Source organism: Podarcis filfolensis (assembly GCF_964270895.1).
Source record: "Podarcis filfolensis genome assembly, chromosome: 5".
Classification (NCBI taxonomy): Eukaryota; Metazoa; Chordata; class Lepidosauria; order Squamata; family Lacertidae; genus Podarcis; species Podarcis filfolensis.
This window is the reverse complement of record NC_139608.1, coordinates 56,476,894-56,494,580: the sequence shown is the minus strand read 5'-3', so window position 1 is coordinate 56,494,580 and position 17,687 is coordinate 56,476,894. Positions and strand designations below refer to the sequence as shown.

At 41.9% G+C, this 17,687-nt stretch overlaps 1 protein-coding gene and 1 long non-coding RNA gene across 4 annotated transcripts in view; one reads left to right on the top strand and one right to left on the bottom strand.

The window, feature by feature from the left end:
• DOCK1 (dedicator of cytokinesis 1) overlaps positions 1–3,694 on the bottom strand; it is a 347,244-nt gene extending 343,550 nt beyond the window's left edge. The window contains exon 1 of one of the 3 annotated variants that reach the window (XR_014548912.1): positions 3,478–3,639. Coding sequence is in view for 2 of the 3 variants with exons in the window: in XM_083616828.1 (XP_083472954.1) it covers positions 3,478–3,523 (46 nt within the window). In the remaining variant the exon portion in view is untranslated. Of the gene's footprint in view, positions 1–3,477 lie in introns of all 3 variants that reach the window. The other 2 variants (XM_083616828.1, XM_083616827.1) reach the window with 2 other exon arrangements.
• Positions 3,695–3,763: 69 nt separating this feature from the next.
• On the top strand, positions 3,764–10,625 carry LOC310763991. The gene is made up of 2 exons (XR_014548944.1): positions 3,764–3,893; positions 10,071–10,625. It is a non-coding gene; the product is annotated as an uncharacterized lncRNA (long non-coding RNA).
• The last annotated feature ends 7,062 nt before the right edge of the window (positions 10,626–17,687 follow it).

The following is a 17,687-nucleotide window of genomic DNA, read 5'->3' as shown; positions in this document are numbered from 1 at the left end:
CAGTATGAACTGCACCAAACAAATTGTATTTGCAATGCACAAGTAGAAGCCAAGATGAATTTCTAGAAAACATCGCTACAGAATGCAAGACATCAAATCATCTATTCCCCCATATTCTATTCAAAGTGTAACAGGAAAGCACACAGCTTCTCTTGTGGAGCAGTTAAAACAGAAAACAGGCAGTGCCATCAAATTACTGAGTATGTGCATAAGGAATATCATTCATATCAACCATTTATTAATCTGCTGAAGTGAGTTATTGCTTACAAGAGTGCAAAAGACTGGTCTGTCTATAAATTACAGTTATAACTAACCCAAATACTTATTTTTAAAATGGCTATGTGAAAAGTTAATGAACAAGGCATTTTTTTCATATGGTAAAATGTGTGAACGCTTCCCCATATGGTAAATATTTTTTTCACTATATAAATGATACTGAAGGAACAAAGCCATTTTTCAGGATTTTGTCATTCACATCAGACCATTCATTAATAGCTTACCAGCCATACCAACAAAGGAAATACTCTTTCAAGAGTTGTTAAGTGGCTATACAAGAGTGCAGAAAGTAACCTTATTTGGACCACTTAATCAGAAAAAATATCTATATGCCTAATAAGATAAAAAAACTTTTAAAAACTAAACTATAAAATACAGTATAACTAACTAAATTATATATAAGTAGGCTTGCTGAAAAAAGTTTTGAGAATTTATGTAACAAAATAAAGTCGGGGTCAAGACATACCTTACTATATCTTAAATTCTCCCTAACACATGTTTAAATAGTACCATAGAAATTGTACCATAAAAGCAATCACAGGCTATAGCCCTTAGAAAGGACCACATCTAGATTAGCTAATTCCCATTATGCACAGGACTTGAAGATACCTGTAATTAGAACCTATCAAGTCAAGGCCCTACAATTAGGATCTACAATAGATCAAGATGATAATATATAGGCTATGGAAGACCTGCCAGGTCAAAGGAGGCAAATCTAAAACCAGAAACAGGAGCAGAACGTTTTCCAATAGCATCAATTACAGAGCTATCCATAGCACAGCAGGGTATCTAATCTCCTTGTACAAAATTGCATCCCAAATAGCAATATATCACTCTTCACACAACTCCTTTATTGCATTACTTATTGAAATTTGTATTTCCAGCCAGGGGACTGAACAAAAAAAAGATACAAGGATACTCATCTGCTTGTGCATAAACAAAAATACTCTGTTCACAAGCCAGCAATAGGGGCCTTTAAATATTACCCTAAATACACAGCAGAACCTATGCACCTGGGATCTTTTCAAATGGCTCACCTGCATGAGTGAGGCCAAATGCAAGAAACTGACAGACCCTTTTCCTGGCAGATGATTCTTCTACAATCAGGAACCATTGCAAATAGCCCCCTAATTGCACAGGAGCCACTCATTGCAAATAGCCCCCTAATCGCACGGGAGCCACTCACAGAAAGACAGCAGGCACACAAGGAATTTCTACACAAGTTATTTCATTAGCTGACCTCACAGAGATGTATTTTTAATGAAAGGAGATTTAAACCTTGGTCAACTCCAGGTGTACTTAACATCCACAATACACTGAGTATCATCTTCAACACATTAATTCTTAGCATTTTGAGTGTTCCAGCACTTCTTGTGCATTATCTGTCATGTAACCCTCCAACAAGCCTGTAAGGGAGAAAAGGAACGCTACAAACCTGATGTACCGTCTCCCATGTTTGTTTTTTTAAAAAGCAACCCAAATACCACTTTTTGAGAGTGTGATCAGGACAGAAGGGGGTGCTTAACCTTTTTGTTTCCTGACATGCATCCACTCAAAATCCTCCCTTACTAGGTCTGCAACAGTATAATAAAATTCATTGTTTTCGCTTTTCAAAATCCCCCACTGCCACTTTTCCACTAACAGGAGAAAATATACAGGGTCCATAATCGTTTTCCGTCCAGAGAAAAAAGCAACATGGGGGGTTTAAGTAATTTCTCCTCTCCTGACCGGCAATTTGAGTGCAAAAGCAGCAATCTGAGCATCAAGATTTAATCATGGTTTGCCTAAAGTAACTAGTGGATTAGCCAGTAGAATTTTGGCTAAGGTTCAGTTTTGAACTGAGGGCTTTTTAGTGCACACTCACAGCCATTACCCTCCAGCTGCTCACACGTATGAACATCACAAGGACCCTTGCCAGGGTAAAGTAAGTTTGTTTGTTGGTGGGGTGAAATGGATTTAGGGTAGAGAAAGAAGAGGCAATGCTCCCTCACAAAAAATGTTTGTATGAAAGTGGTGTGCTCTCACACAGGAGAATGCCTCATCTGAGATAGCACAAACTGTGTCACATGTATGTACAATTTAAAAACAAATAATGCTTTTTGTCACTCACAACTATTCTTTTAATCAAATGCAAATATAATGCAGATTTAATTGATAGAATCAGCTGAGATTTCATTACTCCATAGTGACAGACTTAATACTAATCGATACATCCACTGCCAGACTATACAGGATGAAATGCTGCCCACATGTCCAACAAGGAGGGGTTTTTTGGGGGGGTGTCAGTCGATTCAGCTGGGTTACCTAGGAACAGCAAACAAGGATTCCCCTAGGTTTAGCGCAGTGCACAAGAGTCGGCTGGGAGAGCCAGGGCTAAAACAAGCCAACTGGGCATCAAGTTCCCATTCTCTCTTAAAGACGAACAAAGAATCTTGCAAGTTAGTGGGACAGGAAGCTTCGGAGAATGGGGTGCACAGACCTCGACCCGCTTCATCGGAAAGAAAAGAGAGGCAAACTTAAAACTAGGGAAAGGGCACAGAGACGCCTCTGGATCAAGATCCCCGCACAAAATAAAGACCGTGGCTTTACAGAGAACCAGGCTCAGGAGGTGGAGTAAAGCAGAAAGGGGCGGAATTGCCTACAACGGGACCGAGGGATCCCAATAGTTTTGCCCGGAGATCAGCTCTCCAGAAAGGGCGGGTGCGAGGGAGAGAGGGAGGGAGGGAGTCCCCGGGAGGCAGCCAAGGGGCAGGAAAACACAAGCCGCTCCTTCAAGAGGAAACGCGCCTTGCAATGTGGATGAGAGAGAGAGAGAGAGAGGCGACCGCCCGTGCGCACCCCACCCTTCCCCGCGCGGGCCTTTCTTCCAAGGAATCGGCTCTCTCCCCTCCGACGTTGCTCACGGCAAGAATGCCAGACTCTGCGGGGCAGCCCGCGGAGACAATGAACCCAAGGCGGGCGAGGGAAACCCGTGTGTAGCGGGGGGCACCCAGTCAAGGAGGAGGACCACGACAGCTTTTGTACTGTTCTTTTATTTGTTGCCGCTCTTGAAGGCCAAGCGGAGCCTCAGCAGTTTCTCGCCAGCCGAACTACCAAACTTGGCCGGGAAGTTCGCAGCGCCCGGCAAGGATAAGCGCAACAAGCGGGAAGAGCCCAGGGGAAAAGCCCGAGGAGGAGGACGGAGAAAGAGAAAACGCTCACCCACGCCGTATTTCTCCTCCCGCTTGGTGGGCACCCAGCGCGTCATGGCGCACGGGAGCCCGAGCCTGCCCGCCGTCGGGGGAAGCCGGCGCACGAAGGCAGGGATGCGCCCAGCGGCGAGTCTAGCGAGCCGCCATTTTCCAGCCTTGGCCGCGGCCGCAACGGGACAAGGAGGAGGAGGAGGAGGAAAAAGTTTGCAGGCGAGGGAGAAGTCATGTGGTACAGGCGGAGTCAGGGGGTTGGAGGCCCGCCCCGTCCCTGGCCGGTAGGAAACCCAGGCTTGGCTTCACTCGACTTCCTCCGGCGGCCGCCTCCGAAGCGAGCCCGCGCAAACGGCGCCCCGCGCCTAAGTTTAGCCCGAAGTCAGTCCCACTGAGCTCAGCAAAGGAACTTGACTCATATGCAAGCGGACGTGGGTGAGTTTACGTAATTGGCAGTGGCGCCGCTTCCAGTAAAACTAAAAACAAAACCCGACCAATAAAGTATTTACTGTACAAGGGAGTTTATCTGGAAAGGCGGGATTTTCGACAGTTTTGCCGTTTTTCACTCCAGATCCGGGTAATGCTGTCCCAAACGTGCTCTGCCATCATTGGCTCAACGTAGAGCTTTGCTTCTGAGTGAAAGTGTTTTGACCCTAAGAGACTTGCAACTGCAGCTGTCAAGGTTCTAGCCCTTAGGGAGGAGAGACCATGAGCAGGCATATCTACAAGTTGCCTCCCGCCACCTCCTGTCAATGCACCCAACTCCCCGCTCCCCGACATTTACCGAGGGAACAACTGATGAGCGGGCACTGTTGGGCACTGCTGCCCAATGGAACTCTTGAGTCACCGCATCCAATACTGGCTCCAGCTGGCCTCGCCCCAGGCTGTGAGGAGAATGTGCACAGTTGACACTGCTTCCGAAAGCACCCAGTATCTTCACGGGAAGTCAGGGCAGGAGCATGCACTGTTGGTCAGTACTGCCTGAAAGCAGGACCCACAGGAGACATCAGCACCCAACTCTTCCCTCCCACAACAAAGGCAAGGAAGGGGAAGGGGTTATATTGTGTGACTAAAACTGTTCAGCCACACAGCTGCAAAACTATCATCACCCTTCCTCCCAACTTCAGAGCTGGCCAGAGATCACACTGCAACTGGTTAAGTTAACTGAATTTATGTATTGTTTCCAGCAACAAGTCCCAAAGCAACTTACAACAATAAATATACATAAGCATATTGAAAACAGTAAAATCATTTAGTCACTGGTGCTGCCCAAATGCTGCGGAAAACAACATCATTGCATGATGCTGAAACAATGACAAAGTTGTTGCCTGGTGGGCCACTATGGGGAGAGCATTCCATAAATGGAATGCGGGCTGTTACACACAAGGTCTTTTCTCTAGTCACCACCCTCCAGGCCTCACTTGGAGGTGGTACTATCTCAGGGTGTGTGGGCAGCTTCCTATGGGGTAGCTTTAGCTATAGGGGTCCTGAGCCATATAAGGCTTTAAAGGACAAAACCAGAACTTTTAATTGGACCCCAAAACGAATTGGAAGCTAGTGCAGTGGGGCCAGAACCAGGGTTATATGTCCATAGGGCTGGGCGATACCTGATTTTCAACATCACGATATATTACCAGCTAAATTTCATGATATATACTAAGGATGCGGGTGGCGCTGTGGGTTAAACCACAGAGCCTAGGACTTGCCTATTAGAAGGTCGGCGGTTCGAATCCCCGCGACAGGGTGAGCTCCCGTTGCTCGGTCCCTGCTCCTGCCAACCTAGCAGTTCAAAAGCACGTCAAAATGCAAGTAGATAAATAGGTACCGCTCTGGCAGGAAGGTAAACAGCGTTTCCGTGCGCTGCTCTGGTTCGCCAGAAGCAGCTTAGTCATGCTGGCCACATGACCCGGAAGCTGTACGCCGACTCCCTCGGCCAATAAAGCGAGATGAGCGCCGCAACCCCAGAGTCGGTCACGACTGGACCTAATGGTCAGGGGTCCCTTTACCTTTACCTTTACCTTTACCTTTATCACGATATATATCTGCGGCAGCAGAGGGCCTTGGCATACCTCCCCACGGTAGCAGAAGGTGTGCCATGCTTCCTTACAGCAGCAGAGCTGTAGTTTGTTGGTTCTTAACCAGTCCATCCCTGAGGCCAGGCACCAATGCAGAATGATCTTGCCGAACTCTGAAGTTTCAGAATTGGAAATAAGTGATGCCAGTTGTCATGCTTGCCAAAGGTCAGCGGCACCAGTATACCATGGCAGGTATATTTCTTCCTTTCCAACAGTTTCTGCTGTTGTCTTCCCAATGTAGCTATATAGCAGTCTTCAACATTTTCTGACCCAGAACCCACATTAAACTGTACTCTGTAACATAGTAGAGCTATACAGCAAATATGTGGAAGAAAGGTATACTCCTTCTTGCAAAAACTAAAAGAGGAAAGAAAATATCCTGAGGAACACATAACATTTTCTAGGAAATAAAGCTATTTTTATAGCACCTTTGGATACAAGTCCTTTCTTGTATTGGCACTGGTTTGTTGCAGTCCTAAGGCCTGGCAGATTATAAATGAGACTGGAGTTCCATTACTAGTGCAGAAGAAACAGAAGGGAAATATGGAGCCATTTGCCAAATGCCAATCTAACCTTTTCCTTAACTAAAACAAAGACTTGAAAAGTAAAACTGCAAGAATAAATTCTAGGGAGTGGGGGTGGAGAGGCATAAGCGCCTTATTGTCAAAGGGCTTTCAAAGCAGAAGCTTGAGCCACGCTACAGTTTTTCAGCCTGTCTATTTGTAGAGTTCACAGCTATTATTTTACAATACTGTAAATCATATTGAGACTACTTCGAGTAGCAGGCAGTATCAAGTCAGCTGAGCAGGGTGGAGTCACATTGCTTACCTGACTTCCCAGTACAGAGGTCACACTGCTGGTTAGGCGGTGGGGAAATTGGCATGGTGTACGTGCAGCAGTGGTAGCCCTGGATTGGCTCCACTACTGCCCCCTGACGCTCTCCCTTTCAGTTATTGGGAGCAACTTGTGTGTTGAGAAGCCATGTAAACAACGCTACTCTGCCCTCCTGATCACTGCTAGTAACAGGCACCTGAAATGCCCTGCAGATCTGAAGGAGAGCTCACAGGAGTTCCGATACGCAGGAATTCCAAAGAAAGGTTCCCAAACCGCCAGAGTGGTCAGATCTAACAATTTATTAAAGAAAGGTACAAACTTACAGCAAAGGTCTAATGGCTCCCTTCTTGCCCCTGCTCACAGCCTATCGTGGGTCAGACACCACAACAAGGAACTGGCTTGTCCACACCTAAGTAAAGATACACACATTCTTTATAGGCCCAGGCAGACCACATCACATGGGAACACAGGTGGCTGGTATTAACCACTACCTCCCACTCTAGCTATGCTTGGGACCTGTGGATACATCAAAGCATGTGAAACACATATGAGCTCAGTGCTACCTATTAGGCACGGGTCATCTTGACCATCAATATGTTGCAAGCAGGGCTTTCAGAAGAGCTCACCTTTTCGGGTCAACACAGCACCTAACAAGTTAAATATATAATGATGCTGAAGCTGAAGCTAGAATCTTTTAATTACATCTCGGTTTTCATATAAATTTTGGGTTCAGTTCGACAATCAGTTATTAGATACAGGAAAACAGGCGTGATGGAGTCTGATAATGCAATTAACGCCAAATGCAAGCCTTATGATATACTTTCTATACCTCTTATTTTTCCTTGGTGTCCCGATTCCTGTGTGACAACGGTATTCAGGTCTCTCCCAGTGCTTTATCACATTATATTACGGTATATCTGCCAAAGAACAGACTAAGATTCCTACTACTGTTAATAAACGAACCTTTGAATTCAAAGACCATTGTGATGTGCTGACTTGATCTACGCATCGGCATTTTTGCCTTGGGGTTGGTAGATCAAATGTCTTTTATCCTCAGTCTTCATGGCTCGTCATCTACTGTATTTAAGTGATTTCAGTCCTTAAAAGACAACTTGTAGATGAGAACAGAAACTTTGATCTAAAGTGTTCGTCTTTCATTTTCTCTAATTTTTGAAAACTCTTGAAAATGAAACAAGTGCTCAAATCACCAGTGTGAAAGGGAAAATTGAAAGCTTTTCTATTGTGACTTCTAGGAACCTGAAGTTAAGCAGAATTGGCATTTACCTAAGCAGTTAACTGGCAGCCACAGACTTTTTTCTTTATCTCAGAAGTTTCTCAAAGCAACCACCAACTTGTAGGACCATACTCATCTGTACTGTACTGCCCTTTGTACTTTCCAAGTGTCCTAACCTCAGGTGTCTGACTTCGCCTCTTTGAGGAAGAAGGCAGTGGACATGGAGAAAGAATCAAAGGGTAAGAGGGCCCAGAGCTGGTCACAGTGGTCCCTGCTAGACCAGAAGCTCCAGTACTGTACAGTAGGAGGACATGTGACCTACACCTTTCCATCCTGAAATGGCCCACCCACGATGGCTGTGTTTCCCCTTCTCTTGGAGGCAGTACAATTGCACTCTCTTCAGACTGCTGCTATATAGAGGCATACTCAGAGGTTCTGATTGTAAATTCTCAGAGGCATCTGGTTGGCCACTGGGAGAACAGGATACTGGAGTAGGTGGGCTTTCTTTGGTCTGGCCCAGCAGGGTCTTATGAGGAAGTTCACTTACTGGCAGGTGTGGGTAGAGCTAACAACCTATACTCCCTTGCTTAGCTCTTTCTGCATCCCGAGCTTTATATCGAACTACGTGTCTAGAACACCCTGCTCGCTTTGTCTACTAGAGCTATCACCTGGAGCAGAATACACAAGTCGTCTTGCAGTGATGATAATACCCACTACTTAATAATAAGAATCCAGGAAGGTAAGGAGAAATAAACACAACAGACTTCAGAACTCATAAGTCATATGAGGGCAATGGTTTCCACTAGCTTCTGACTAACTCTTCTCATATTGTTTTCACTTCTCACTTTCCTGGATTCTTATTATCACTCCTTAGATATCATTTGTTCTTCACTCCTCATGACTTCTGAGTTCTGCTGCTTTCATAGTGCAGCATCAGTGACAAGCAGGCCAAACACCCAACTTCTGCCATTCATCTTGCACACCCCCAAAAAACAATTTCATGCCTTTCACTCAAGAAAGAGGCATAAAGGCAATTGTGGGGGCTTTTCCTGTATTCAGTGTTTGTTCTGGCTTTGTGGATAACATTATTCTGTCCACATTTTTTTAACAACCGATACCAATCCTGACTCTAAATACACTATTTCATTATGTCCTCTGTCATCAGTAACAACTGAATCAAATAAACTCTTACAAAACTCACATTGATGTGTATCAAAACCTGTGATCAGAAAATTGCTAGTATTGTGGCAAAGTTCCATTTCCCCTTTTTTCCCGTTGTCATTGCCTTTATTTTTCTAAATAAATCAAAGTCACATGAGAATGCAAACACACTTGTTTCTGTGGCTCAGTGGTCTTAGGTATTCTCATGACACCAATCAGCCTGAGGAAATCTGAAATATACTGTTTAGATAACTAGGATAGGGCTGCCATATTTCTGGATTTCCCCGGACATTACCAGAATTTCAAAGGCGAAATTGACATCTGGAATTTCTGAAAGGCAGTACTTTGTCCTGGATCTTAGAGAAGTCAACCAAAAAAAATCACGGTTTCAGAATCACGTCAGCAACTTTGGGGTTTGTCTAAAAAAATCTCAAAAACTTTTGGGTTTTCCTAAAAAAATATGGCAACCTTAAACTAGGAACTCTGAAAAATGAGACTGGAGCTAAGTGGTGAACAGTGTGCCCCGGAATTAGCACAGAATTTAAATTATGATAGCAAATATTATATTCTGGGTCCATAAATTTTCACGCAGCACTTTCTACCATCCATGGGAACTGAATAAAAGAGCATCTGTAAGGGAGGGGGACTTTGCAGTTTGACATTACTTTGAAACTGAAAGAATAAAAGCTTCCTTAGACTCCAGCAGTCAAGAAAGATTAGGTAACCTTGGGAAACCAATAATATATATTTTTCCCCCTTCAGACTGTGAAATATATTAGTAGATTTTACACAGTGCATTTCTACAAGTAATGTCATTTGCATTATTCTGTTCCACTGCTGGGTAACAACTAGAATAAGATTAAAATAATTTATTCTAATCATACAAACTTCAAAAAAGAACTGAAAAGCAGGCCTGTCTATAGTATCTGCATATTGTATCTCTGCCTCATTTGTTTGGAATTACAAGCCATTTATTAATGTGCTACATGAAATTAAGGGTCATCTCTCTAGAGCTACATAACATCATTTTAAATATTAAATTAAATCCACCCCCACTACTTGCCACCATCAGTATTTGAAATGCCTGGACATGCAATTGGAAATATATTTGTAATGGGGTGAACTGAAACAGAGCTGTCAATCTGAGTTGAAAAATCTTTGTAATAAACACAGGAGAGATGCCATATGAATGTTGGGAAATAATCAAGTTATTTTGTTGTAAAAAGCAGAACTATACAAAATACACACTTTTAACTCTCTGATCCAACTCTCCTGTGCCTAATAATTTGCTTTTCCAATTATTTTCAGCTTGAATTTGATACATGGAGAGATCAAGTGTGCTGTAAAACCATAAATTACGTTCTGCTGGAGAACATATGAAGAGCCCTACTGGATCAGATCAAAGACCATCCTGTTCTCACTATGGCCAACTAGTTGCCTTTGGGAAGCCTGCAAGCAAGAACATGAGCACAACAGCACATTCTCCACTTCTGTTTTTCAACAAATGGTATTCAGAGGCATGCTGGAAGGAGTTCATAGCTCTCGTGGCTAGTAGCCTTTGACAGCCTTATCCTCAATGATGTGTCCAATCCCTTTTTAAAGCCGTCTAAGTTTGTAGCCATCACTACACCTTGTGTAAGTGAATACTGTAGTTTAATTATGTACTGAGTGAAGCAATACCTCCTTCTGAATCTTCCCACCTTTGGTTTCATGGCTGACCCCTGGTTCTGGAATTATGAGAGAGCAAGAAAAGCTTCTCACTCTCCACTTTCTCTGTGCCAGGCATAATCTAATACACCTTTTGTCACGTATACAATCTTACATGTAATCCTTCCTTAAATAAAATATTTTTTAAAATTTCCATCTCATCCAGCATACATTCTACCAATCCCACTTCACTTGGTAAGGTCAAGACTCTGGACTGGGTGCTATGAAGCCAGGGTCTTTGTGCAGTTCTTAATCTCTTTCACTGCAAACCTAATTATAATTACCTGGAAATTGTCTTAAATTAATGGGACCGACTTCTGAATGTATGGAAAAGAAACTCATAAACAGACCTAGTGATCATAGTGTGAGAGCCTTTAATGCAGAATGTGTGGAACAAGGTGATGTTATCAAGAATTAAGTATCGCTCCACTTTTCTGTTTACATATAAATAGGCTCTAGGATTTAAAAAATGAATCTGTTCATTGAATTAAAAGAGAGTGAGTTAAGGCACATACAAATTCACTCATGCACCCAAAAGCATGGAAATTATAAGTCAATGTCATATATATATATATAATTGTTTTTCATAAAACATGAAAACAGACTGACAGAAGGGAACGTGTTCAAAATGTAATGTCCCTCTCAAAGGTCATTACTCATTACAACCCAGATAATGACAAACTAGAGCAGTGCAGGCACAAGATGAAAATATAAATTATGTCTCTGAACCATAGTTTGCACTTTACATTCCTGAAGTACTATACCAATATTAACTATTATCTTCAAAGAACCCTTGAGAGATAATAGTACATGTATCTGTATTTGTGACTGAAATACAACAGAGTGAAAACCAACTATTCCAGAAATGGAAGGAGCCTACATACTGAAGGACCCCTTGCTAGTCTTTGTTCAGAGTAGTTAACAAGTCCTTACAAACCACCCTTTTGAAAAATGTAGGAAGATTCTGTACCTGTTCGTGCTTATTAACTCTAGGAATGTGGATCCTATATTCAAAGCATACTCACAATCCGACAATGGGGCAAGTCCTATCATTTTAGGCATGGAAGTGAATGTATAGAATAACATAGTATATTATAGTATATAATAACATTGCATATAATAGTATATGATAACATAGTATATAATATAAATAAATATAGCACACACATGTTTTAATGCTTGGATCACAGTAGTTTTTATGTTTGAACATCCTTTTATGCAACTAGTGAGATTGTAATCCATGCCACCCATTATCACAATGCTGCCACAATTTCCTCTCAAGATACTGTACCTTTCAGCGTTTTTGTTTGTTTGTTTTGTTTTTGGTATATTTTGTATTTCATTAAGGTAGGCTGGGTGATTCAAATCTAAGACCAGAGGATAGTTATTGACTGCCATCAGGAGGAAGAGCTTCTGACACAACTCTTAGGCACTGAGATTTGGTCCTGATGTTGTGGAAGCAGAAGAAGATTAAGGCAAGGGGTAGCCAACATCTGTACAGTGGTACTTTGGGTTAAGTACTTAATTCATTCCGGAGGTCCATTCTTAACCTGAAACTGTTCTTAACCTGAAGCACCACTTTAGCTAATGGGGCCTCCTGTTGCTACCGTGCCGCCAGAGAATGATTTCCGTTCTCATCCTGAAGCAAGTTCTTAACCCGAGATACTATTTCTGGGTTAGCGGAGTCAGTAACCTGAAGCGTATGTAACCTGAAGCGTATGTAACCCAAGGTACCACTGTATTCTCAAAATATACTTTGTTCTCCTATAAATTGTCTAGGGTCCAGTAGTGTGATTTTGTATTCAACTTGATATCTTTATTGCTGATCAAATTCTACAATAAAGGTAGAGTAGGTTATCGGTAAGAATATAGTAGTTATAGAACATGTTTGCTCATGCATGGATAGGTTGTAACAAAACGAGAAAGGCGAAACAGCTGAATGAGTACTGTCTCTTCATCGGTAAATAAATTTAGGCAAGGACAATACTTAAATAGCATGGTCATGTAGCAGCACAGATCCTAACATTCCACCATGCAGATGGTGTGAACCAAGCAACATGAGATCCCAGTTAGGAGACTTTTTACATGGTGGAGAGGAGATGCTCACATCACTTCTTTGGCACAATATTTTTGAACGTGTGCACTAGGGCTTAGTTTCACTGCTATATCCATGATTTCACAGGCCACTTAGAGCCCTCAGTCTACCAATTGTTCATTTTTGCTGTACATTTCAACATGTGCAGCTTTTATCATATCAGCTTTTTACTTGGGACAGCTGATCAGATGCCATTTTAGAACTGTGATTTGCAACCAAGAGTGTCAACACAAATTCCCAAATGATACTTCAAACTGTGCACAGATCATAATTTGATTGGTGCCATATGGATACTAACACTTTTATGTGCTTTCTGAGAAGAAAATGGACCTATCAATCCCAGTCTACTTGGAAGAAACTAAGCTAAAGATGTTGTATTCAGGTGCTTTATTTTGTTTTGAAGTATTGTTTGGATAAGTTTCTATGAGAACGCAATCATTTCCAACCTATGGGATTATGGTCAGTATTTACACAGACCTAAGACTTGTACTGTTACATTTTATTGTGACCTTAATTGGTACACTGTTTACACATCTATAAAGACAGTCTGCAACCTTAAACATGCCAGGCAATAATCCTACTGAGCCTAGTAGGATTTCCTTCTAAATAAACATGCACAGGACTGTGTTGGCTATCTTTTCCATAATTGCACCATACTGGCAATGAGGCTTATCTGGCAGCCTCTCAGTGTGCACCATATGGCAAAAAGCCTTTTTGTTTAGGCAAACTTTTGCCTTATCAGGCAGATAATATTTTTGTCTGATGCCTCTGTTTCATGTGCTGCACCTGTCTTTGCTTATTATTATTATTATATTGTATTTTGAAATATAATTTTTATTACTGTATTTAAAATTGGTTTTAGCTGTTTTTAGCTGTCCCATGTTTGCTGTTGTGCATAAGCAGTAGAAAGGTAGATAAAAATCCTTGTATAAAATAAATGAATAAAAGTAAATGCCAAAATCCCTAACCAGCACAATCCTTTGGCCACACATTCAATGTTTTCTGACTATCCTCTGAACCTTCACTTTGTTCCAGAGGTCAGCTATCCTTGACATTATTATGTCCAACTTTATAAAAGCATTCATTTGAACTTATCATTCAAAATCCCATTACGAAAAGATCCTTCTAAAAACTGTTCGTGCGCCCATGTGTTTATATATATCAGTCTTCAGAGCAGACAAGCCAACACAAGGGCTGCCTTGTGAAATTGTAGTTTTGTCTTTAATAAGCCATTCACTGACAGGCGATTATTCACAAAGGTTGCTCAGTGCTAATTTTTTCTTCATGCTGTGCCTTCCTGTCCCTTGATTGTGGGAATGTGCTCCTGTGAATTATAATTATAAGCAAACATGATCTAGTATGTTTGAAATACTGTGCCAGAGCTCGTGCTCTTCCTCTATATTGATTCTGTTCATTATAAAGATAAAGGACTTCTGAAAGTAAAAGTTTGTCTCTGAAAGGAAATGTATTTGACATAAAGCTGCAGTTCTTGGTAAGACTTGCTGTATCGACTAAGGAATCACAATAGAGACCAAGTCTATTGAAGTCAATGAGATTCTCTTGCCAATAAGGATTTTGCATCAGGCACTTTAGCATGGAAGATTTTACAGCAAGCACAAAAGTCAGTATAGGAATGGCATCAGCAAGACTAAGAAGACCATATGCTCCTCTAATGCCCTTTTCACGTGATCTGTGGCCATGTATAACAAACACAGAGAAGGGGAGCAAGAGCATTGAGTTAGACCCCATGCAGTCCTCATCTCTGTAAACACAGAGTCTATACACATATAAGATATATACATTTTGTTGTACTGACACAAGGGTCTCACAATAACAGCATACGCTTTCTCTGCCAGTGCACAAACATTTAGAAGTGATCCTACACAACCCAGCCAATGTAACTAATAGTTAGGATCATCTACTTTCTGTCTCTTACTCATTGAACCTTGGATTGTCCCTTAAGCAAAATTCATTACAAAGCAACCCGAGTTCCTTTCTATGTGAGCCACAGTTCACCATGCCCGTCGGAATTAATTCTATGTTAAAATGTGGCTATCATTAAGGCAGTGGAGAAACACACACACACACACACACACACACACACACACATATATATATATATTGAGGCACATCAACCATTGTCCAAGGCTGACAGCTTTAATTCAATTTGAATATTCTGGGTTCTTAGCTCTCCCTTTGGGCATAATTTTTAATATGAAGCCCATTTGGCCGAGGAACATTTCACATCATATGCCCAAGGTATTGCTCATGAAACCACTCGATTATAAAAGGTTGAGATATTCAAATAGGTTATTGTTTATAGTTGCGTTATGCATTTTTAATAGTAGCACTGCACATTTTTATTCGTTTTTAAACCAGGCTTGTTAAAGCATGCTGTAGTACTGAAGTATTTATGTCATACGGGGTAGGAAAAAAATGTATTGCAGTTTTCTGAAAGAGGAATTTGTATTCACAAATTGCTGCTGTGTGCATGGGTTCCTGCTATGATTGATAGTGCCAATCATCTGTTTATATTGGAGAGGAAACAGGGAGTGTGGTTCAGTCTTCTCTCCCAGCTCCCAAAACAGATGATCATTGTGATTTTTGATAATCTGCATGGGGCTGTGGAAGCAGGCACACTGCAGCCTAGTGCTATTCCTTTGTGCAAAAGGACTAGGGCCACAGAGTGCAACGAACTGCCACTGCTGCTGCCCTATCTTCTATACAGTACCTCCATGAAGTAAATTGTATGGCACACCTGCTGCACTTGTGGACTGACTCTGAATACAGGTAAGATGACACCTTCTATTGAAGCGCTGCCCACTGCTGAAAGTGCAAGCCCTCTGTTGTATTTCATAATATCCTTTTAGGAGGGAGACTACAATCTGAACAATTTTTAGATTTATTTATTTTTTTAATGTAAACCCCCACAGATCAAAAACGCCTGCATAATTAAATTCCCTACAGTTCCACAAGGCTGCTTCAGAGCAAGTGACATCCAAGACTGCAGCCTGACTGGGATATTATCACACTTTGCTCAAGACATAAATTGAAAAGACACAGCTGCACTAGTTTTTTTTATATATATATATCAAAGCTAGAGGTATGAAAGCAAGCAGGGATAGACCACAAGCTGGCTCTAAAGAGCCAGGCCAGTCAGAATCCGCAATTTTATGTAACCATGTGAAAACTATTCGTCCCTTGAGTTGTCTGATCCCTGCTGGACTGGCAACTGCAACGACCTTCTCTGGCCATCTGCGGAGATGCAGCTCCAGTGCAGCGAGGAGCAAGTGAGCAGCTCCCTTTCCCAGCAAGTTGCCATAGTGCAGGGGTGTCCAAACGTTTTTCAAAGAGGGCCAGATTTGATGAAGTGAACACGCATGAGGGCCGACCAAAGTTGCTGACCTTTTTTATTTTGGATTTTACCCCTTTTTTTTAGAACCACAGGAAGGAACTGCCTGTGGGGGCCGGATTAAACTGACCGATGGGCCGAATTAATCCCCCAAAACAGACTTTGAATATGCCTGCCATAGTGGTACAAGGCATAAGACATCTACAAAAAGTCCTTGCTTTTGGACTCTTGGCATCTTGAAATGCAACAAATATATTGTCGATGTTCCCTCTCACTTTGGTTTGTTGTGGTTTAATCTGTTGCGGTACCTAGCAATTCATGAAGGTGCAGTCATTGAAAATAAAAATCCTTTCCCCCTCCCTGCTGCTTTCTCTTTGTGTGTTGTGGTGGTTTTAGATTGTAAGACTGTGGGTAGGGACTGTCTAGTACGTACAGCATTCTGAGAGCCCTTTTGGCTGAAGAGTAGGGTGAAAACGCTATAAGCAAACATACAGATTGAATATGTGAAAAGGACATATTACAATTTAATAGGTTAAAAAGTGACATACGAGTCCGATCTGATATGGATTATTTAATAAATATATCTAGTACATGCTTATTTCCATATTTAAACATCCAAGTATACATTTACACTTAAAAGCTGTACAAAAACCAGCCACACCACAGAAATGATGAATTAAAATTGATTCCTAAAAACAAACTGCATGGCAGAGAAACACAAAGGAAGCACAATGGTACAAATATCACATTGGCTTTCTGTAGGTATGAAATGAACTGTAGTCGCAGGAGGAAAAGTGTGCTCCAAATTCATCAAAAATGCCATGCTGTCTCTGAGTAAACATTGTTATATAAGGTCATATAAGGGACAGCAGTGGCAAATAGTGATACATTTCCAAAATTATATTTAATTTGAAAACTAATGTGTTTCTACATGGGTTTATAAAGAAGAAATCAAGCCAGACAAAATTGATTGCTTTTTTAATTGAATTACGAAATTAGCAGATGAAATAAATTGTCTGCATGTAAAATATCAAGGCTTCAATAGAGCTTTTCGCACAGTGTCTCACAGAACCCTGCTTGGAAAATGAATTAAAACAAAACTGGAAAGAATGTTGCTTGAAAGTAAGGGTGGGGGGATCTGTGGCCCTCCAGATGTTGCTGGTATACAATTCCCATCACCCTTGACCACTGGCTAGGCTAGCTGTGGCTGATAGAGTTGTAGTTCAACAATATCTGGAGTACCCTAAGTCCTCCAAGCTTGCTCTAAACACCCAAGGCATATTAGTTTATCCTTTGCATCCCTTCCAACTTATAATTCTGTGTGATTGATTGACCCTATCCAGTGTGCCCCCCCCATGTGTGCTCTCTTTCTCTCTTTACAGTTGTTCTGACTCTAAAATCCAGAGTCGCCAATAAGGTGCCCATGGGCAATGGCACCGTTGAGGTCTTTCCCTAGCAGCCAGAGAGCCTGTGAGCCCTCCCCACCCCCACTGTTTCCTTGTCTTGAAATGGTATGGTTGCTTATCTTTTTCTCCCTTGAAAAGTACATAGAGGTGAAGGAGGAAGTTGCAAGAGTGACCGTTCTGCCCACTTCCTTTTTCAACTCTCTATGCTTTTCTAGGTTCAGGTTAATTCTACTGGATCTGACTTTCTAACCGGATTCCTTGAAAAAGCAAAGTAGGTATACACACTCTTCCCATGCAGGGGGTGGGGTTGATCACAAGGGGAGGAGAAATGGCCAGAAAAGGTGGCTCTCATGGCACTCAAAAAT